The 23094-nt window shown below is 50.0% G+C and overlaps 1 protein-coding gene across 3 annotated transcripts; it reads right to left on the bottom strand.

Moving 5' to 3' along the window:
- Window positions 1-6316: 6316 nt before the first annotated feature.
- Window positions 6317-22350, bottom strand: PLEKHB1 (pleckstrin homology domain containing B1). Of its 3 annotated transcripts, XM_046684761.1 has the most exons (8): window positions 22298-22350; window positions 21676-21729; window positions 18634-18709; window positions 17335-17487; window positions 16644-16746; window positions 15484-15523; window positions 8300-8399; window positions 6317-7673 (listed from the first exon to the last, which is right to left on the bottom strand). In XM_046684761.1, exons 2-8 carry the CDS (start codon window positions 21691-21693, stop codon window positions 7537-7539), a joined length of 627 nt encoding a protein of 208 aa, XP_046540717.1. In that variant the 5' UTR covers window positions 21694-21729; window positions 22298-22350; the 3' UTR covers window positions 6317-7536. The 3 variants fall into 3 exon arrangements, with proteins under 3 accessions (XP_046540717.1, XP_046540718.1, XP_046540719.1); XM_046684762.1 differs by lacking the exons at window positions 21676-21729; window positions 22298-22350 and adding an exon at window positions 19956-20076; XM_046684763.1 differs by lacking the exons at window positions 6317-7673; window positions 8300-8399; window positions 22298-22350 and adding an exon at window positions 14753-15126 and having other exon boundaries at window positions 21676-22260.
- Between the last annotated feature and the right edge of the window lie 744 nt (window positions 22351-23094).

The following is a 23094-nucleotide window of genomic DNA, read 5'->3' as shown; positions in this document are numbered from 1 at the left end:
CATTGATCTATGTGTCTTTTTTTGTGGCAGTACCATGCTGTTTTGATTACTATAGCTTTATAGTGTATTTTGAAGTCGGGGATTGTGATGCCTCCAGTTTTGTTTTGTGTTTTTTTGTTGTTGTTGTTGTTAGGATTGCTTTGGCTCTTTGAGGTCTTTTGTTGTTCCATATAAATTTTAGGATTCTTTGTTCTATTTCCGTGAAGAATGTCATTGGGATTCTGATTGGTATTGCATTGAATCTGTACATTGCTTTAGGTAATATGGACATTTTAACTATGTTTATTCTTCCAATCCATGAGCATGGAATATCTTTCCATTTCTTTATGTCTTCTTCGATTTCTTTCAATAATGTCTTACAGTTTTCAGTGTATAGGTCTTTCACCTCCTTGGTTAAATTTATTCCTAGATATTTTATTCCTTTTGTTGCAATTGTAGATGGATTGTATTGTTGACTTCTCTTTCTGCTATTTCGTTATTAATGTAACTGATAATCAGAAATGCAACTGATTTTTGTGAATTTTGTTTTTTAACATCACTCACAAGTCCTACCTTCCACAAGAAAACTAGGACATGAACACAATTCTGCCAAACTCTTCGCCACTTCTTAATAAGGATCACCTTTTCTCCACTTTCCGATAACATGTTCCTTATTTCCATCTAAGACCTCATCAGCATGGCCTTTCCTGTCCATATTTCTACCAATATGCTAGTCAGTTAACTATTCTCTAAGAAGATTGAGGCTTTCTCCACAGCTTTCCTCTTCTCCTTCTGAGCCCTCATGAGACTTGCCCTTAACAGTCCATTCACGGCAGTGTAGGCTTTTTCTAGCGTGCACCTCCAAACTCTTCCAACCTCTGCCTATTACCCAGTTCCAAAGCTGCTTCCACACTTTGAGGTATTTCTTTAGCAGCAATCCCACTTGTCAGTACCAATTTTTCTGTCTTAGTCCATTCAGGCTGCTATAAGAAAATACCACAGATTCGATAGTTTATAAACAGCAGAAATTTATTGCTCACAGTTCTGGAGGCCGGAAGTACAAGAAGATCAGGGTGCCAGCATAGTCAGGTGAGGGCCCTCTTTCGTCACAGACTTCTTGTGTATTCTCATAACGCAGAAGGGGCTAGGGATCTCTCTGGAGCCTCTTTCATAAAGGCATTAATCCTATTCGTGAGGGCTCCACCCTCAAGATTTAAGCACTCCTGGGGCCAGCCTGGTGGTGCAGCGGTTAAGTGAGCACTTTCTGCTTTGGCAGCCCGGGGTTCTCTGGTTTGGATCCCAGGTGTGGACATGGCACCACTTGGCAAGCCATGCTGTGGCAGGCGTCCCACATATAAAATAGAGGAAGATGGGCACGGATGTTAGCTCAGGGCCAATCTTCCTCAGCAACAAAGAGGAGGATTGGCAGCAGATGTTAGCTCAGGGCTAATCTTCCTCAAAAAAAAAGATTTAAGCACTCCCAAAGCCCCACCTACTAATACCATTAACTTTGTGGAGTTAGGATTTCAGTGTATGAATTTAGGGGTACACATGCATTCAGACAATAGCACTTTGTATTTATTTCTTTAATTTCTTTCAGCAGTATTTTAGTTTTCAGCTTGCAAGTCTTTCACCTCCTTGGTTAGGTTTGTTCCTAAGTATTTTATTCTTTTTGAGGCTATTGTAAATGGAATTTTTTTCTTAACTTCCTTTTCAGGTTATTCAGTGCTAGCATATAAAATGCAATAGACTTTTGTGTTGATTTTGTATCCTGCAGCTTTGCTACATTCGTTTATTAGCTCTAACAATTTTTTGTGGAATATTTAGGGTTTTCTACATATAAGATCATGTCGTCTGTGAACAGAGATAATTTTACTTCTTCCTTTCCAATTTGGATGCCTTTTCTTTCTTTTTCTTGCCTAATTGCTCTGGCTACAACTTCCAGTATTATGTTGAATAGAAGTGATAAAAGTGAGCATCCTGTCTTGTTTCTGATCTTAGGGAAAAGCCTTTCAGTCTTTTACCATTGAGTACGATATTTGCTGTGAGTTTTTATATATAGTATTTATCATGTTGAAGAAGTTCTATTCCTAGTTTATTGAGTGTTTTTATCATGAAAGGGTGTTGAATTTTGTCAGATGCTCTTTGTGCATCAATGAAAATAATCATGTAGTTTTTTCCCTTTATTCTGTTAATGTAGTGTATTACATTGATTAATTTTCATATGTTCAACCATCTTTGCATTCCAGGAATAAATCCCACTTGGTCATTGTGTATATTCCTTTTAATATGCTGCTGAATTCGGTTTGCTAGTAATTTTTTGAGGATTTTTACATCAATATTCATAAGGAATATGGGTCTGTAGTTTTGTTTTATTGTCTTTGTCTGACTTTGATATCAGTGCAACCCTACTCTCATGGAATGAGTTAGGAAATGTTCCCTCTTCATTTTATTGGGAAGAGTTGGAGAAGGATTGGTGTTAATTCTTCTTTATCTGTTTGGTAGAATTCACCACTGAACCATCTAGTCCTGAGCTTTTCTTTATTGGGAGGTTTTTGATTACTGATTCAATCTCCTTACTATTCATAGATCTACAGTCATGTGTCACTTAACAATGGGGATATGTCTGGAAATGCATCATTAGGTGATTTCATCTTACAAACATCATAGAGTATACTCACACAAACCTAGATTATAGCCTACTACACACCTAGGCTATATGGCATTAATCTTATAGGACCACTGTTATATATGTGATCCATCATCGACCAAGATGTCATTATGCACTGCATGACTGTATTCAGATTTTCTATTTCTTTATGAATCAATTTTGGTAGGTCATGTGGAATCTGTCCATTTCCTCTTGGTCATCCTATATGTTGGCATACAATTGTTCATAGTATTCTCTTATAATCCTTTTCATTTCTGTATAATCAGTAGTAATGTCCCCACTTTCCTTTCTGATTTTAGTAATTTGAGTCTTCTCTTTTTTCTTAGTTGTTTTTTGTTTGTTTGTTTGTTTTGCTAAAGGTTTGTCAATTTTGTTGATCTTTTCAAAGAACCAACTTTTGGTTTCATTGAATTTCTCTACTTTGTTGTCTGTTCTCTATTCCATTTATCTCTACTCTAATCTTTCTGATTTCCTTCCTTCTACCAGCTTTGGGTTTACTTTGCTCTTTATCTAATTCCTTAAGGTGTACAGTTAGCTTACTGACTTGAGATCTTTCTTCTTTTTTAATGTATGCATTTACAGCTATCAATCTCTCTCATAGCACTGCTGTCATCTTCCTGATGTATCAACCCTTTATCTTTATGACATTCCCCTCTTTATTTCTGATAATTTTTGTCTGGAAGTCTGTTTTGTCTGATATTAAAATAGCCATTCCAGCTTTCTGGTGCTTACTCTTTACATTGTATATCTTTTTCTGTCCTTCTATTTTTCAACCTATTTGTATATTTTAAAGTGTGTCTTTTGTACACAGCGTATAGTTGGGTCTTGCTTGCGTATTCATTCCAACAATCTCTGTCTCTTAATTTGTGCTTTTTGTTCACTTACATTTAATGTAATTATTAATGTTTGGATTTAGGCCTGCCATTTTGGTACTTGTTTTCTATTTGCCACATCTGTTTTTAAATTCTTCTATTGCTTTTTTAGCTTAACTGCTTTGCATTGTATTTTCAGTGGTTGCTCTAAGGATTTCAATGTGCATCTTTGACTAATCAGTATATACTTAAGTTAATATTGTACTCCTTTACATAGGTACGGGAAACTTAGCAATTGTATAACTCTATTTTCCCACCTCCTCTTCACTCCCTTGTCCTCTCTGCTTTTTTTTTTTTTTTTTTTTGATTCACCCATAATTTTGCATATACTTATGGATAGTTCTCATTGAATAGTATTCCATTTTGTCAATGGGATCTACCAGTGGATCCACCTATTCTGGCATTTAAGTTTTTTCCAATGCTTCTATGACACTTTTGTACGTATTATTTTTTGGTGAACACATGTACACATTTCTGTTGGGTATACCCTAGGAGTAGAATTGACAGTTTATGAGGTATGCATGTTTGGTTTTATTGATCAGTTTCCAAAGCAGTTGTACAAGTTTACACTCATGAGACTTCCAGTTGCTCCACATCAGTACTTAATGTTATCTGTCTTTTTCACCTTTGGCTATTTAGGTGGTTGTGTAGTGGTATCACATTTTAATTCAAAACATTTTTTAAAACACTCTGCTGACCAAACAAAACAATGTGTGGGCCAGATGTGATCAGTAGGTCACCTCCAGATTAGACTGTGTTGTCTGTGAGAATTATTGTCTTAATGTGTATGTGAATAATTTAATAATTGTCTGCTGAACAGCTGGAAGATAAAAAATTCATGCTGCAATCATATTAGTGGAGAGATTTTGAAGCAAACTGCATCTGGAGCATCCATTTGCATCCCTCTTGTTCTGTTCAGTGAGGTGAGTGGAAAGAACCATGGTGTCATTGGGACCATGACAAATGGTAGCTCTAAGGCTATAGGGGCACAGAGAAAAGAGCCCTTAACCCAGCTGTGGGAGGTTTTCTATAACCTGGCTCCACCCACCACCCCTCCTCACCATGCAGTCTGCTGTGACATCAGACTGTTTCCTGAACTTCACAGTGCTCTCAAGGCCCAAGTATTCTAAGGCCTTTGCTCGTGCCATTTCTTTCATCTGTTCTTTGTGTGTGGAAAGCTCTCCCTCCCTTCTGTGCTTGGCAAACTCCTACTCATCCTTCAAGGCTCACCCTAAATTTCCTGTCCCAAAGCTTTTCCCAGTTCCCTTGGCAGAGTTGGTTACCTCCTCCTCAAAGCTCCCACTGCACCACGTTCCTCGCTTACCTCATTGAATCATTCCTGTTTGTTTATGTCTCCCTTTAAGTTGATGTCTCTGGGAATATGGCTGAGGTGGACACCCGATGTTTTCGCTACCCAGCCCTCATCTATTCATCCGACTTCTGGGAATGGTGCCCTAAATTTCCTTTGGGACACCACCCACCCCTGCTCTAAGCCCTGTTGTTTTAGACCATCTTTTCCACATCACTGTAGATTCAGGGATGGCCACAGGACCCAATTTGGGCTAATGTCTATCAGTCCCAGGGCTTTTTCTTTTTAAAGGAAGATTAGCCCTGAGCTAACATCCGTGCCCATCTTCCTCTACTTTATACGTGGGATGCCTACCACAGCATGGTGTGCCAAGCAGTGCCATGTCCACACCCGGGATCTGAACCGGCGAACCTCGGGCCGCCGAGAAGCGGAACGTGTGCACTTAACTGCTGCGCCACCAGGCCAGCCCAGTCCCAGGACTTTTATTCACACTGTTGGAGGAAGAGAAGCTTGCTTTTTTAAAGAAAAAAAAAATTTTTTTTTAAAGATTGGCACCTGTGCTATCATCTGTTGCCAATCTTTCTCCCCCCCCTTCTTCTTCCTTCTTCTTCCTCCCTCCTCCCTCCTCTTCTTCCTCCGCCTCCCCACCAAAGTCCCCCAGTACATAGTTGTATATTCTGGTTGGAGGTCCTTCTGGTTGTGCTATGTGGGATGCTGCCTCAGCATGGCCTGATGAGCAGTGCCATGCATCCAAACAAGTGAAACCCTTAGCCACCAAAGTGGCATGTGTGAACTTAACCACTCGGGCGTGGGGCCAGCCCTGAGAAGCTTTCTTGTCTAGACTTGAATGCAAGAGGGCATTAGTCTGGAGCTGCTGAATAGCACTGCAGCCTCTACATGAACCAGCCCAGTGGCTGTAAAGACGGAAACAAAGCACAGTCTAGGTGACAGTGTTTGAGCCCCTGGACCACGCAGTTTCTGGATTCTCAGTGATCTGGCCCAATGTTTTCCCTTCTTTGGCTTGAATCAGTTTGAGCAGGGGGGTTTCTGTCACTTGCAGCCTCAAAAGGCCTGATGCAAAATGGCTGTGTTTCCTTCCCTGGCCACCTGGTCTCCATGAGACCAACTCATTGATTCAACTCTAGAAGGATGGGAACCTACTAGAAAAGACCCCAACACCACAGGACTCTCAGAAATCAGAGAGGGCATGGCCTGGATCACCCATGAGCTCAGATGACAGATGCAGCCTCTCCCCTTGGGGATGGCCGGCTTCAACCTGCCACCTATGGGTGGGGAAAACAAGACCCAGAAAGGTTACATGACTTGCCCCAAATTGTTCAGCTAACATACTGTCAACAGTTCTGCCTGACCTGAGAATCCACACTCTTCTCACTATACCAGACAAGGCACTAGTAGGTGCTGAGTCACAGAGATGTCCAGGGAGACAGGGTCCCCTGGAGGAACAAACAAAGCCAAAGCCAGGGCTAGAGCCAACCACATCTTTATTAGTTTCTGCAGCAAAGCCACTGGAGCCCCCATCTACTAGGGAACTTTAGCAGGCTACTCTGGCTACTGGGCAAGGATGTTAGCATTTCTATGGGCAATTGGGACAGGATGGGGGGGTGGGGTTGGAAGGGGGCCACATGGGGAGCCGGCTGGGCCATCTGCGGGGGGGGGGGGGGGCACATGTGGGGCCTTCCAGGTTGAGACAAAGGTAGATCAGGCCCCAGAGGTGAACACTGCCATCTTCCCCAAAGTGAAGGAAGAGACAAAGCCTGAGATGGTGACAGCGACAGCTATGAACAGAGGGTCAAGCTCCTGGGGACCAGAAATGCATTTTCTGATGGAGGCACCATCCTAGGGCTGGAGGTCCCAAACAAAACTCCCCTCCCCCCAGCAAGGGGACCCCAGGTTCAGCTCAGTTGCCGCCCCAGGCACCCTGACATGGGAAACAGGTGCTTTCTGAGTACTGATGGAACAGGAGACCCAGGAAGCTGGTAGTGGGAAGGGTGGGGCTAAAACCAGGAAGTGTTTAGATTTGGGTATGTCATTAGTAATAAAACAAAAAATGCAATCATGAAACTTCCCTCCAAAAAGTTCACATCTCCCCTTTACCCAGCAAGCTCCTTAGCCTGGAAGGCCACTGTGATCTGACCCCTGCCCCAACCCCAGCCCAACTGAACTCCCCTTCCATTCCTTGGACATGCCATGATGTTCATGGCTCTGCACTCTTGCCAACAACCTTACTCCTAGCCTACTTTCCTCCCTCTCTGCTCTCATGTGTCAAAGGACTGATTGCTCTGCGTTGTCAAGTGTTTGCTTACTCGTGTTTTCCCCACCAAGCCTGGAGCTGCCAGAGGAAAGAACCTGACTCCTGTGTCTCCAGCGCCTGGGGAACTTGAAGCCACGTGAGTTGTGTTTTCTGTGTCTTGATGTGTTTGGAGGAAGCATATCCATGTGTCTATAACGGATTTATGGGGTGTCTAGCGGTAGATAAAGGACTTTGAGCTATGTTTGTGCCTGGGGTGATAGCTTCTTCCGATGGGGGTTGAGGGGGGCGGAGTAGAGGGACGATCCAAGCCTAGAAGGGGCTAATGGAAAGGAGGGGCCAAAGTGGGTCAGGGCTTAGATGGCAGAGGATGAGGTCAAGGAGGAAAAGGGGACTGTTGGTCTATGCACAGGGTCCACGCTCCGAGTTCCAGGGCTCAGAACCAGCAGGGCGACCACATAAGCGAACCGAGCGCGGCGCCCGTGGCGGCCCCGGCGAGCATGCCCATGGCCAGCGGGGCGCCCGCGCTGTAGCAGGGATCCTCCCGCACTACCACGTGCGTCACGCCAGGGCCTGCAGAGAGAGCCCGCCCATGAGGGCCGGAGACCTCAGAGAACAGAGCAGAGAGATCTTCGTCCCCTTCCTCCAGCCTGACTCCAGCCCAACCGAAGGTAAGGCGCTGAGCCCACTCTCCTCCCCACTTGAAGAAACTGAGGGCTTAACGCGAGAAGAACGCGCACTCCGTCCCCAGGGCTTCCAGGCCTTGGATCTGCTACAGATGTTCTTGGACCGTGGGGCTACGGTGGAACGGCAAGGAAACCCCCAGATCTCTAAGAAATCGTCACACTGCACCCGAGAATGGGCGGTCCCAACGGCTAGACCCCGGAGCGGGAGGAGGCGGCCGTTCCCATATTAGCCACCAGGGGCCGCTGTCAGCGCAGGAACGGGTATTGCTGGGCAGCCGAGGGGAATGCATAGTGGCCGGTCTAGAGAGGTGAGGTCAGCTCTGGAGTGGGGAGGGGCGCTGGTCCAAGAACTATTAGGAGTCTCAGGATGGGGAGGGTCTTGCAGAGGGTCCCGCCTGGGAAAATCCGTAATCACTAAAAGGGTGGGGCCTGGTCTGGACAGATAGACCACGGCGGGGCGGGGCCTGACGCCGGATCGGGCAGGGGGCAGGGCGGAGCAGGCCGGAGACATACCTGCGTAGGGCGGTCCGTAGTAGCTGCGGACATATGTGGCCTCGTGCGCGTTGGGGGGCACCACCTCATAGTAGTCCTGGTACGGGCTGTAGACACGCACCTGGGAAGCCCCACCAGGTTAGCTGCCCGGGAACTCCCTGGCCCAGGTGTGGTCCCCTACCCACCACCCGGGGCTCTGGGCCCATGGAGCCGCCTCACCAAGTTTAGAAATGGGTCTCCAGGGACCAGCAAGCTCCAGGAGAAAGGCCCTGCCTCCCCACAAGGTCCATGGTCTTTGTCCTCTACAACTCCAGCCCCCACATCCAACTCCCAGTGATGCTATCTTCCTGCTCTGGCCTCCTACCTAGCACTCCCCTGGTCAAAAATTCTCCATGGCTCCCAAATTCCCTTCATAGATGGTCTAATATTTGCTAGCAGCTCTCTAGTGGTCCCACTTGGAGATACCCAATGGGTTTCTCTACTCTCCTAATCATGGGGAGGGAGAGCTGGCCAAGCCCCAGGCCCAGGAAATAAAAGGGGGTTGGGGAGGAAGGAAGGAAAAGGAAGGGTAGGGATGAGAAGTAACTAAAGTACTATCGAGCATCCACCATGTGCCAGGTCCTGAGGCAGGTGTTCATGTGTTACCTCCTCTGATCCTTACTCAGGCATTGCCACAGGGCTGGGGATGGAGGCTCAGAGAAGAACGGCCAGTGTTCTCTCTGGGAGGGGGGACTGCACTCCTTGCCCTCTTCCCTCCCCCATTAGGTTTTCACCAATCCCTGCAAGCCTAACTCAAAAGTTACCGACTCCAGGAAGCCCTTCTGATCTCAGAAAGAATCCTTTCCTTCTGAGTTCTCTGTGGATTATGCTTGTACCTCTTGTTCCCATGCTTCCTGGCCTTTCGTGTCTACACCCCAAATGGGAGCCACCTATAGGCAAGGTGTATGATTCATTTCTGTCACCAGCAGGGCCTAGTGAATAGCAAGAACCACTAAGTATGTGCAGAATTAAATGGAAGCTCCTCATCCAAGCCCCTCACTTTCCCCATGTGGGAGCAGACCTGCAATAGGGGTAGGATCCCCTTCTCTCCTGGGTCCTTCTTCTTAGCCCCCTTCCACCCTCTCTCTCTCTCTAACTGGGCTTCACACTCAAATGGTCCAGCTTTCCTTAGAAGTCCAGGGGTCTTAAACTACACTCATCTCTAAGAGATTTCATCATCCTTCCATTCCCCCCAAACTTGCTCTTCTGTAAATGCCTTTCTCTAAATGCCACCATCATGCACTCGAACCAGGACATCAGGTGGGCACCCTTGTCTTCACACACTCATCTTGCACATGACATTAGCCACCAGGTTTCAGGATTTTATCTTCTAAATAGGCTCTTCTGTCCATCCTGCTGGCCAGTGCCAAGAGAATAAGCCTTTGGTTTTGGCAACTTGGAAGTTGTGGGTGACTGAAAAAACACTTTTCAGAGAAGTGGTTGGGGGAAGAAGCCAGACTGTGGAGGGCTGAAGAATGGTTGAGAGGTGAGGGATGGAATCAACATGTCATATCTCTTTCAACAAGTTTGGCTGTGAAGGGGAGTTCTCCCAGCACACTTTGTGATTTCAAATCTCCATGCCATCTCCCTTTGGTAGGGATGCCCCCCTCATCTTTTTTCATTCGACTACCTGTCTTTCAGTCTCGAATCAAGTATCAGTCTCCTTGAACCTCAGGTTCTGTTGGGGTCCCACCTGGGCACCCATACCCCTTAGAGTTCCCCCATCACAGCAGCAATAACCCTGTAGTGTCATTGTTTGTATCCCTGTGAGTGTGTGTCCCTCCCATCAGACTTGGAGACCCCTCCTCCCCCAAGGGCAGGGACTGGGTCTAGTCAGGCCTGATTGGAACTTGGTAGGTGTTTAATGTATTGAATTTATCTCAATGAATCAAATACAGGGCCAGACTGGAACTAAGGTCACCCAACTCTAAGTCCAGTTTCAGGTTAAGGACAACGACCAGTCCCAGGGTAATGCAGGAGGCTAGACAAGCAATGCTCAGTCTCAAGTGACTTCCTTCACTGTGCTCCTTCCCCAAAGGTGATCCAACGGGGCTTTCTGGTGGGGGTGGCCAGGATCTGAGCTTCATGCCTAGAAGGAGCTAGAGAGATGTAAACACTCAGACCCCCAATTCTACTGGTAGGGAAGTTGAGGTCCAGAGCCTACACCTGCCTTACAGCTGCATAGTGAGCCAGTGGCCCTGTCAGGCCCTGGAGAGAATGGAAAACACCACCTCGTCCCCATGGGGCACCTGTTTCTACCCTCCAGGCCTGGGAGGCCCAGAGGTAAAGTCATGTGGGTCACCTGGCAACAGGGCAGGGGATCCCCCAGAGATCTCACAGACAGAACCTAAGGGCTTGATCCCTGATCCTCTCTCTCTCTGCAGACCCAGCCCCTTTTGCAGATGGGGACAAGGCCAGCCACATGCAAATAGATCCCTTCCCTGGGAAAAGCTGTTGCATACTTAGGTTTACAGCCTTTTAAGTCTTATTTTTAGGCATTCCCACTTTAAACAGATTTGTATCCTAGCTTAGGCATGGGGCATGCCTCAGAATGCTGGGCTGGGAGTCCTGCCTCCTACTGATGAATTAAGTGACCCTGGTCAAGTGAGGTAAACTCTCAGAGCTTCAGTTTTCTCCTCTGTCAATGGGGACAGTATTTCCTACACTGCCCACTCCCACGGCACAGTGAGAATCCTGCAGAGCCATATCTATGCAACTGGGTGGTCCTAGCACTTCTGATAATAGAAAAGCACTTCTATTTCCAAGGCCCAAGCCCAGACCTATGAAATTAGAGCATCCAGAGGTAGGATCTGAACATTTGTATTTTTTTTTAAAGTCCTTTAAGCGATTCTAGTGCCCAGTCACATTGAGCACCACTGTGCTAGAAAAGGAGCTCACAGTTGACCATAAGACCACAGATTCTCTAAGGCAAGTCCCGCTACTGTGCCCACCCCATGTCGGGCAGAGCACTGGGGACAGAGAGAGGGTTCATCCTCAAATCCTGCTTTCCAGAAACACTGTGGGGAGTAGGCAGGGAGACAGACACGGATTAAATTATAACATGCAGTAGTGGGGCTGTAACAGGCTTTCACTCTTTCCATCTTATGCTTTCACTTATTTGCTCATTCAGTGAACAGTGTCTGAGGCCTACCTGCGCCAAACCCTCATGCACCAGGAATAAGGAGGGTCAAAATAGACTGTCCCCATCATTGAGCACTAATTGAGCACCTGCTGTATACCTAGCACTGTGCCAGGCTCCACAAGGGCAGAGCTGTTCAGACCTGGTCCTTGCCTTGGAGGAAGTTCCAGGTCTCATGGGAGAATAGAGACAGAAATAAACAGACTTGAAACCAGGCAGAATGAAGACAGCACTAAGCATTAGTGTAGTGGGCTGTGGGGGGGGAGTGACAATGCCTGGAGGTCTGGGAGGTCCTCCCTGAGGAGGTGGCAGCCTTTGAGGTGGGTCTTAGATGATAAGCATCAGTTTGTCAAGTGAATAAGGAACCTAAGGGTCTTCGTAGCAGAGAGAACAGCATGTGCAAAGGCTAGGAAGAGGGAAGAAGTCAGGCGCAGCTGGGAGCAGAGGGTACAGCACAGCAGTTGGAGCACAGGGATGAGAGGGATGTGCTAGGCGAGACTGGCCCAGACCAGATCCCAAGGACCTTGAAAGCAGGGCTGTTGTTGGTGTCTTGTGGTTGATGGGGAGCCATGGAATGTTCGTGAGCAGGGAAGGGATGTGACCGGACCCACTTTTGGAGGCATATCCTGGTGGCCAGAATGGAGGCAGGAAGGGCTGAGCCAGCACTTACCCAGATCCGCCTCTCAACCTTACAGGGGCTCCACGAGCGGGTCACACACCTGACCGTGGGGCAAACCCGGCGGCTCCTGGGAGGGACGGTGGCTCCAGCTGGGGCCTGCTCAACCCACAGAAACCCAAGAAGGGGGAGGGAGGGTGTCAGAGGCCCTCTATACCTGGAGAGACTTGGAGCCTTTAACAGGCCCTACTAGAGCCCTTTGCCAGCTGGGCAGGGGAAGGGGGTGTCCTCTTCCTCCTCAGCCCATGGTAGTGGGGGCAGGTTCAGAGGGGGTGGTGACTTTGCCAGAGTTACACAGAGAAGAAGGGCCAGTATTGACTCTCCAGAATTAGCCCACCTTCACCTGTTTCAGGCTGCTGAGGCTCCCAGTCTCCAGGGGGGACAGAACAGCTCTGATCCGCCCTCCCGCCCACCTGCCCCCTTCACTGGCCCCCCAGCCTTGCCCTTGGCTGTGCCCCTGGCCCTGTGTTTCCTGGAACAGCCGAGGTCAGGGGCTTCTCCTGGAACCTCCACCCAGAGTGGGGTATGAACCTACAGGATGTGGAGGGACAAAGCACAGGTCACTCCTATGTAGGCACAGGACCGAGAGAAGCCCACGGACACAGGCGGGAACACACAGAGACAGGCAGACACTGGTACAAAGACACAGGGGCACACACTCCGCTGGAGCAAGCCCTGGAACCAGAGGGATGTGTGTGTGAGAGTGGAGCAGTGGGAGGTGGAGCAGAGGGTCACGGCGAGGGTAAGCAGAGCAGCAGGAAGGTGGACAGGCAGAGAAGGGACAAGGTAGCTTCATAGAGTCACAGAGTGCAGAACGGTCAGCCCTCACCTCCTTCCTTTCGCCTGTCTTGGGTGGGACTGATTTGCTCTGCATAAGAGGGATTTGGAGCTCAGAGCCAGGTTAACCCAACCAGGGGTCCCTCTGCCCTGCTGACTACTGCCCCAGCCTCCTTACTCCCGGCTTCCTCTAATCCAGCCTTCACCCAGAAGGCTGAGTCTGCTCCCCAAAGTCTGACCACAGCCCTCCCTGCTTAATGTCCTTTATCGCTCCCCACAACCCTCAGGATAAAGTTCAGTTCCTTCAAGGCCCTTCGTGACGTGGCTCCTCAGAGGTCACCACTCCTATTTTTTTCCCTCCCTGTGTTATCCTCCAGCCAGGCCTGACTCCTGACCCTTAGATGCATGAGTGAGCACACACGCACATGCACATATCACTTCCCCACTTCTGCTCTTGCAGTTCCTTTGCTGATAATGCCCTCCTCTCAAACACTCACCAACCTAGGTTCCAGTATAGGCTCTTCCATTGGCTTAAGACTTTGGACAAGTCACTTCCCCCTGAACCTCAGCTTCCCTATCGGTAAAATGAGACCGAAAATACCAACCTCGACCTGGGCTGTTGGAAGATTAAGTGATATAACCAGTGCCGGGTGCTCAGCACAATGCCTGGCCCTCCGCAGGGGGATGCCCAAGGGGGTTTATAAATGTGTCCCAGTCTTCCCCGCTACTTCGCAGCAGACTTTCTCTCTAGATGAGAAGGGGCTCCACAGATAGAAGGGGCAAGCAGAGAATCTGAACTCAGGCAAACGGGAATTGAGGCCAAACTGGGCCACCCTCAAGCTGGGGGCTTTGGGTGGCTTCTCAAACCCACACCTCTAACAATCACTAAATTCTGTTGACTCTACCTCCTAAATCTGTCTTATCCTCACCAGCTTGTCTCTGCCAGCAAGGCCTTAGTCCAGACCTCCAGCCCATCATCTGGACACTGTCCCAGCCTTCTAACTGGTCTACAGGCATCCACTCTGATCCTCTACAATCCATTCCCTACCTACCAGCTAGACTATCTTTTTTTTTTTTTTTGAGGAAGATTGGCTCTGAGCTAACATCTGTTGCCAATCTTTCTCTTTTTTTTTTTTTCCTTCCCAAAGCCCCAGTTCATAGTTGTATATCCCAGTTGTAAATCATTCTAGTTCTTCTATGTGAGATGCCTCCACAGCATGGCTTGATGAGTGGTGTGTAGGTCCGTGCCCAGGATCCGAACCAGCGAACTCTGGCCCACCAAAGTGGAGCACATGAACTTAACCACTCAGCCATGGGGCCGACCCCTAGACTATCATTTTAAAAATACAAATCTGGTCTGATCTGTTCGTGCCATCCCTCTGCTTAAAAACTTTCAATGAGGGGCCGGCCCCATGGCCAAGTGGTCAAGTTTGCATGCTCCACTTCGGCAGCTCAGGGTTTTGCCAATTCGGATCCTGAGCGCAGACATGGCACCGCTCATCAGGCCATGCTGAGGCGGTGTCCTACATGCACAACCAGAAGGACCTACGAGTAGAATACACAACTATGTACTGGGGGGCTTTGGGGAGAAGAAGAAAGAAAAAAGAAGATTGGCAACAGATGTTAGCTCAGGTGCCAATCTTAAAAAAAAACAAAAACACACAACAACTTTCAATGACTCCCCAGTGCTCTTAGCAGAAACCAGCATCCTTAACACAGCCCATAAGGCCCGGCCCTGTCAACCCTCCTTCCCCACAGCTCTCTCCCTCCGTAAGCTCCAGCCACCCCAGCCTTCCTTCTATTCTTTTACTTGCCAAAGTCTTAACCCCTCTCACGGCTTTTGCACATGCAGTTCCCTCTGCCTGAAAAGCTGTGCCCTTCAACCCAAGCCACCCCTTTCACCCAGTCAATTCTGTTTATCCTTCAGGTCACATCTTAAGCCTTGTCTGAACTTCCACCTGGATCAGGCCACCAAGGTGGTGGCACATGGAATGCACACTCCATGTCTCTGTCAGGGCAGTTACCACCATGGCAATGGAACCATCAATGGTGTAATTAGTGCTTCACGTCTGGCTCCTCATTAGGCTGGGTCCAGGAGGGCAGGGCCCGCATCTCCTTAGTTTGCCTCTGATCGCTGGCCCTTGGCACAGTATCTGGCACATAGTAGGAACTCAGTAAATATCTGTTGTGTGGATGAATGAAGCTCAATCTTATCATCTGCAGAGAGGGAACAATAGTGCCAACCTCTCAGGACTCTTAGGAGGAGTAGGTGGAATTGTACCTGCACCCACACCTGGAACATAATAGTTGCTCAAAAAAAGACAGTTCCTTTCCAAGCTCACACGCCACCCCCTTCAACAAGCCTTCTTGGAGGCCTCTGTCTCCCTCCCCCAAGCACCACTTGGCTGTCTTCTGTCCTTTTCCACTTGGGACTCAGGGCATCTGAGTCTGCAGTCTATTCACTCACATATATGGGAAATGAGAACTCCTGGCAGGCAGAGACCGAGTCTGAGTCACCCATGATTCCATGGCAGGCAGGGGTGGGGAGGAGAGAGGGAGGGAATGGGGGCTCACCGGGGTGGAGTTCGCCTCCATCAGCGCTGTCTTCCATGCTCTGCAAAGCAAACCCCGCCAGACCGTGAGGGGGCAGTTTGGGAGAAGGGGAATTGGCCCCTACATTTTACATTCCCTCCTCAACCCAGCCTCTAGCCCCAGTCTCCTGTGAAGGGGGGGATTCTTCTGATTCCCTTGGGTAGACAAAGGTGGCCTCACCCCTGCCCCAGTCACATGGAGGGGGCCCTCAATTGAGCCGGAGCCTCCTAATTCATTCTTAGCCCATAGTCTCTTCCCTTCTAGAAGTTCTAGTTTCCCCATCTAGACAATAGACAGCTGGGCTGGCTGGTCTCTTAGAGGGCTTCAGATTCTGACATGCCTGGGTTGCAGCCCACCTCCACACCCCAAACCTGCAAACACAGTTCCCCGATGCTCTGACCCCAGAGCCCCGGGAAGGCCCAGTGGACACCAGACAATTGGGCCTTTGTTGGTTGCCATGGCACCTGGCTGGGGTGGACAAGGCGGCTCTGTGCTTTGTCTACCCGAAGCTCAGCTTCCCCCACTCCCACACACCCCATCTCTTTCATTCTCCTACAATGCAAAGGCCAACTGACCCTCTGCCAGAGAGTAGGAAGGGAAAGAATGTGAGTGAGCAGACGGTCCCTGAGGAAGACATGCCCTGTCTCAAAGCATGGATCTGCATCTGACATTGGGGTGCCGCCATGACACAGTGGGCTGCCTGTGTTAGGCAGGTCAGGGATTACCCCTTAGATCAGAGTCCCCCAACCATGGCATCTTCTCAGAAGAGAGTGAGAAGGAGGGTCCTTTGAGGATGCCACTGGGCTGTCCAGTCCTTTGTATTACCCTCAAGAGAGGGCTCACTTCAGAGGCTGCTGAATACCCAACTCTGAATGGTGAGGGACTACACACCTGAGGCAGGTGTACACACCCCTCCCCCTACAGTCCTGAGTTCATCACAGACCATGTGAGGAGTTTACTGGATACCATACCAATCACCATGAGCCATTCAAATCCACTCTGCCCAGCCTCAATGAGACCACCATGCTGACTGGTCTTCATCCCCTTTTCCTATCCTCAGGGAACCAGAAGGCCCAATGAGCTGGAAGCACCTGATCACATTCCCCAAGATCCCACCACATGCTCTCCTGGGAGTGACTCACATGGCGTCATCCCGCGTCTCTGCGCAGAGGTGCAGGCGGCCGCCCTCCCGTAGGTTCACCGTCAGCAGGCCGTCTCGGCTCCGGCCCTCTGGGGGCTGCACATCTAGAGGCAGACACACATATATGGGGTTCCACAGGGCACAGGCCCCAGAGCCCCCAGGTAAACCAGGAACAAGAATAGGAACTGACTTCTCTGAGTCGTGTTTATTGGCCATTGCCAGCCTCCTCTGATCCCACACACTTTCTTTGGGATTCTGCTTACTATTTAGATCTTTTCAACTTTCCACATTGCCTGCTTCCCTAGTTAGGTACATCTATTTCCCAGTTAGCCTGAGCTGTGGTAGGAAGATTTGCTGTGTGCCTGAGGGGGCCAGTCACTTAACTTCTCTGAGTTGCCTTATCTCATTTCATCTTTATCCAATTCCTAGCACCTAGAGGGCAACAACTGTGTCTGACTCACCTCTGTGACCCCAGAATAGGGCCCAGGCCCAGCACAGGGTAGGAACTCAATAAGGAACTGATTTCTTAATTCACATCCACATGAATTGGAGTTGATAGAGCCCAGGAGCAATGTCTGTGGATGCCCCCTGAAAGCTGCAAAGAGCCTTCTGAAGCAGCTGTTTTCACACAGACACAGTGGGAGGGCCACGCCCATGGTCACAGTGCCAGAGAGGAAGGAGCTTCTGCTTACCATGGCACTCTTGGCCGATCTTTATGTCTCGGACATTGAAGTGGATGAGCACGCGGTCCTCCTCATCCTGCGCAGTCTCGTCTTGGTAGTAGCCCAGGGTCCCATCCAGCCACAGGGCGAACCAGTTTCGCTTCCAGCGGCGGAGGATGGAGCCTGTGTGACATTCCAGACCCGCCAGGCAGGCTGATCGTGGAGACTGCCAGGGGGGCAGAAGCCCTGGATGGGCTCTGAATTCCCTCACCCAAGTCCCCAGAGTTGTAACTGCCCCTTCCTTGTCTATCTTCCCTCTAAAATTACAGCAGGGCCTCTTTCTGGCTTGCTCACCAACTGCCTCCCATTGGAGGCAACTACACGTAGTAGAGGCTGCATAAATGTGCTGAACGGTAAATAAGTGACCAGAGCCATTCCTTGGGGGCTTCCAAGGCCAAGCCCCAGGTCTCTTTAAGGGAAAGACCTCTCCCTACCCTGAGCCTCCATCTTATCTTTTATTTCTGATTTGTGTGATGGTTATTCATGTAGTGTCTGCCTCTTCCACCAGACTGGGCGCCCACAGCTCCCCGACATGGGTCCTGGCACCCAGCAGGACCTGGGCTCAGTGTTTATGGAACGGACTGGACTGAGAATGGGTCATGGAACATGGGGTTTCCAGCCCCAGAGCTCTTGCTCAGATCAGGACTCTGGTCAGAGGTGGGTGTGAAAGCCTGAGTCCTCATTCCAGACATTTGCCACTGGAAATCTTATCAGGAAAGGGCAAAGACACAAGGGAACTTCTTAGAGCTTTATGGATTCCAAAGCACAGAGCCATTTTTCATTTTGTTCTGTGGCCAGCCCTGGGCTGGGTGCTGGGGGCACAAAGAGGATGAAACCCAGTCCCTGCACTTGATGAGCTCACGGGCTGGGGCCAGTACAGGGTGGGGGAGAGGTAAAGACAGTTATATTATGGGGAAATCGGTGCTGTAACGGGGATTTATGAGGCAGTGGAGAACAGAAAAGGGAGCCTGTAACCCAGCTTGGCGCTACAGCAGGGGCTGGAGTGGGGGTTAAAGGAAAAGTCAGAGAAGGCTTGTCACAGAGGGGGACATCTGAGCTGGGTCTTGAAGAAAAAGTAGTTTACCAAGCTGTCAAGAATGGGAAGGACATTCCACACAGAGGGAAGAGAATGGACAAAGGAGGGGAGGATAAAAGGGGCCTACTTTGGGGGAGCGGGGTTCACTGTGGCAGGCTCAACAAGCCACTTCCCTCACCCCTACCCCTGGACAAGATGCAGGACAGACAAGGGCTTGGCCCAGGGCCACTCACTCTGTCTCCACAGCCAGCCGCCCCTCACCAGGGCCATTTCTTCAAAAGGACTTTCCAGGATGGAATCAGGCGGCACCTGCCAGAGGAGCCACAGGACACACAGGCCTCATCAGCAGCTCCAGAGCAGCTCCCCGGAGAGAAGCCCCAGCCCAGCCCCCCTGAGGGAGCCACCGTGGAAATGTTTAAGGGAGTGTTAGTAGACAAACAAGGGCAAGCCTGCTTGTCTCCTCCCCATTCTCTGCTCCAGGCAGAGAATGGGAGCACTGTCCTGCGGGGGCCAGCAGGGCAGCCACCCGTTGCGCTGGGGTGGGGGTCGGGGGTAAGGAGGCTGGATTCCAATCTCAGCCATAACCTTGGCCAAGTCCCTTCTCTCCAGCCTCCAATTCTAGATCTGTAAAAGTGTGTCTGTGAGGCAGGCAGAGGCTGGAGTGAGGAACTCTTAAAATGTTAGAAATCCTGGAATTTTGAAATGTTGGCAGCACAGAATATTAGAATCATGGCAATGAATGAGGGACTTTCATGATAAGAAAAGGTTCCCTCATGTTTGAATCACACCTGAGCTGTTTACGAAGTGCATAAAATAATAGTTCAACAGCAGCTCTGACTGATCAAGCACTATGTGCCAGGTACACCTCTCAGAGCTTTCTTCTCGTACCTCAGGGAAGCCTCACAACTAACCTTGCTATTATTCCCAGGAAACTGGGGCCTAGAGAGGTCCAGTCACTTGCGCTGATCCGCTTGATTAGTAAACAGTGGAGCCCAGATTCACACCCAACAGTCCTGGCTTCTAACCATTATGCCAGAAGGAGCTTTTAAAACTCTATACCCAGGTCATACCCCATAACAATCAAACAGGAATGTCTGGGGACAGGAGGCAAGCACTTAAAGTCTTTAAAGACCCCCAGATGATTCCAATGTGCAGCAAAGTTTGGGAACCACTGCACATACTATATACTACGTCCCCTTGTCCCCACTGTCACCCAGTTAGATGGGTAGGATCCTTACTCTTACTTTACAGATGGACAACCTGAGGGACAGCAAGTGACTTGTCCAAGTGCGTGATGGAGCTTGGATTGGAATCTAGATGCCCTCTGTTCCTGACGGGGACTTACTTACCAGCAGGTGCCTCTGTCCCTCCCCCACCCGCTCACACCTTTTGCTGCGTAGCAAGGGCTGGCACACCTGGGCTGGAAGGCCCGGCCTCGTCCCTGCTTCTCCTGCCGCTCCCTCCCCCCTCCAAGCCCTGACACAGGTCAGACAAGAGGGCCAGGTGCAAACTCCCTCGCCAGCGCCGCCCCACCCCCCCACCTTGATGCACCCACCTGTCTACACCTGTTGCGGATGCTGCTGGCAAAACGGCCGCTACTTGATGCTGCTGCCACCCAACCCACTGCGCCTGCGCTTTGTGCACCCCAGAGTGCCTGGGACGTTTCACTCCCCAGGCTGCGCCCTGGGCCTCGCTACCCCTGGGCCCCGCCCTCCGGCCCCGCCCCACCCCCAGGGAGGGGGCGGGGCGTGGAGGAACGTGCTGACATGAGGCATACTGGGACTTGTAGTCTGCAGCCCTAGAGCTGGGCAGGACTCACCCTTTCTTGGGTGGTACCCCTGTCCTGACCAGGTGCACAGGTGAGAGGCTGCACCTGCGATTTTATTTTTCTCTGACATTTGTTCACGCATTTATCATGAAATACTTTTTCCTAAGAATCTTGAACTCGGATCGGCCAGTGGTGTAGTCGGCTTCGGCCACCCAGAGTTCACAGGCCGGGATCCCAGGTGCGGACCTAGCACCACTCATCAAGTCACACTGTGGTGGCGTCTAACATAAAATAGAGGAAGATTGGCACAGATGTTAGCTCAGCGACAATCTTCCTCAAGCAAAAAGAGGAAGATTGGCAACAGATGTTAGCTCAGGGCCAATCTTCCTCACACACACACACAAAAAGATCTTGAACTCATTTTCTAGAAAAAAGTAAAGTTGCAAGGAGAAGCCAGGCTCCTAGTTTTGCCATGTTTTCTCAATACAGTATTCACTTTGTGCCTGGCATTGCACTGGGCGCTAGCAGAGGGCACAAAGAGGCATCCCACAAGGCCCTTCCTCCTTCCTTCCCCAGCTTCCAGTCTGGTTGGGGAGACTAAACACAAACACAGTTAAAGCACAGGGTGTGATTCAACGACAGGAGAGAAGAGTCTGACTTTGCCCAAGAGGTTCAAGAAGGCCTCCGGAGGATGCTGAAAGGGATCTTTTATTTTATTTATTTATTTTTTTTTGAGGAAGATTAGCCCTGAGCTAACTGCTGCCAATCCTCCTCTTTTTGCTGAGGAAGATTGACCCTGAGCTAACATCCGTGCCCATCCTCCTCTACTTTATATGTGGGACACCTACCACAGCATGGCTTGCCAAGTCGTGCCATGTCCGCACCCGGGATCCAAACGGGCTAACCTTGGGCCGGCAAAACAGAACGTGGGCACTTAACCGCTGCACCACCGGGCTGGCCCCTGAAAGGGGTCTTGATGGATCAGCAGGAGTTTCTCAGTGGAAATCTAAGAGACTCATATGAGCACTCGTCAGGAAGTTCAAATGAGTGCAGTATTTCAGTGTGTTTGGACAGCAGAGTGCAGGGGTGGGGAGGGCATGGGATGTGGTAGGTGATGAAGCTGCAGGGATTGCAAGATGTAATATGAAGGCCTTGGAAGACAGGCTCGAGAGCTTGGACATTATGACACAGTGACCAGAGGTGGGGGTTTCAAGATGAGGAGTCAGGTGGTCCGATTTGTGGATTGGAAAGGTCGTTCTAGGGCATAGACAAAAATGGATTGGAAGGTGCCCCACTGGAGAAGGAATATGGTTTATCTATCTGCCCCTCCAGGGTGATTTCCTTGAATAGCTCAGCCCCACAAACCCCCACCTACAGAAGATCCAGGATGTCATTCAGAGAACAAGGCCTGTCAGGCCTGAAAATCTCCTGGTCCCATCCCCTATATGAGAGGGGCCACCCACCCGGCCCTGGACCCTTCCTCCTGTCCCAAAGACCTCTTGCTTACCGGGGTTGCAGGGCTCATGGTTCCTGGGCGGCCAAGGCAGCATTTCCTAGAAGGCTGCCGCAGGGGGGCATTTCTCTGAGCGCCTTAGAGATAAGGGGATCAGGAAGGTGCTACCAAGTGGGAGCCGGAAGGGGGGCGCACACAGAACCCAGAGAAAGTCATCTTCTCTTTTCAGTCACTTCCCAACCTCCCCGACTGACCTCCGCCTCTAACCTTCAGTTCACTGACTAACAAGTCATCCGTGATTCGGAGGTGGTCTTGGCCTGGCATTACTAGGATTCCGGGAGGTGGGGGACCGGGCCAGTTCTCCTCCCTTGGTCGGGGGCGGAGCTAAATCTGCTTTCTCCCGCCGGGCGGGACGGGGCCATGACCCCAGTCCGGGACGCGCAGCCTGGCTCTTTAAGCTTCTCGCGCGCGCTCCTGGCTTTCTGTAATCCTGACCTCTCAGCCACCCCGGCGCTTCGACCTTTCGTGCAGTGCGTGCCGTGCTGGGGGATTCGCCATGGCCGATCCTATTAGTCGCTGGGCTCATCCACTCCATGCAGCCCCAGGAACCAGCTCTCCTAGACTAAGCTGTTTCCAACTCTGTGCCTTTCGGTCTCTGGAACGTAACCGCCCCTACCTTCTCCAGGCTAAATTTGCCGCCCCCGCAGCAGAGGGAAGGAAGGGAGGGTGGAGCTGGCTTCAGGGAATCTGGATCCTGGCCCTCTTCTCCAACCGTCCCTGCTCCGCTCCGTGCACGACCGTTTGGCGTCCTTCATAGAGGGTGGGGTGGGGAAAAGATGCAGACACCTCCTGGATTACATTCTCTGGATTTAGCAACCAGACGAAAAGGGAAGATCCTCCAGCGGCGGTGTGGAATGCAGGGGGAAAATCCACCCCATGCCCCATCCCCCAAAGAGAGGGCGCTGTGACAAGAAGAGAAAAGGATGCTCGGCAAACTAAAACTACAGATGCCGCTACAAAATCCAAACGCAGCCCAACCTGCATATGTCGCTGAAATGTTGGTCAATGACCGTCTTTGGGAAGCTGATGAAAGGAGTAGACTCTACTCAGGGACCACATGTCACATTTTGCATGTAATTCCTGGGAGTTCATAGACCCCTGAAGCCATGATGATTACTGTTGAGAGCTCTGTTTGTAATCTCCAGAGCTGGGTAGACCGGTGGAAAGAGTGTAGATTAACAAGTGAGAGGTGCTGAGAACATAGCAGGAATTCCACCTCCACCAGTCCTAGCTTTGAGAGACTTTGTTTAATCAACTAAAATTTATTGAGACTCATAAAAAGCATTGGCAGAGAGAAAAGTATGTTGCTATTTCACATGTCTCTGATGGATGAACAGCTCTCAGATAATATATTGTTTAGAGAATAGTGGACTGGTTTATCAAATTAAAATCCACTGCTGGGGCTAGCCCCCC

Source organism: Equus quagga, chromosome 14 (assembly GCF_021613505.1).
Source record: "Equus quagga isolate Etosha38 chromosome 14, UCLA_HA_Equagga_1.0, whole genome shotgun sequence".
In the NCBI taxonomy this organism is placed as follows: domain Eukaryota; kingdom Metazoa; phylum Chordata; class Mammalia; order Perissodactyla; family Equidae; genus Equus; species Equus quagga.
This window is presented reverse-complemented; position numbering and strand designations above follow the sequence as displayed.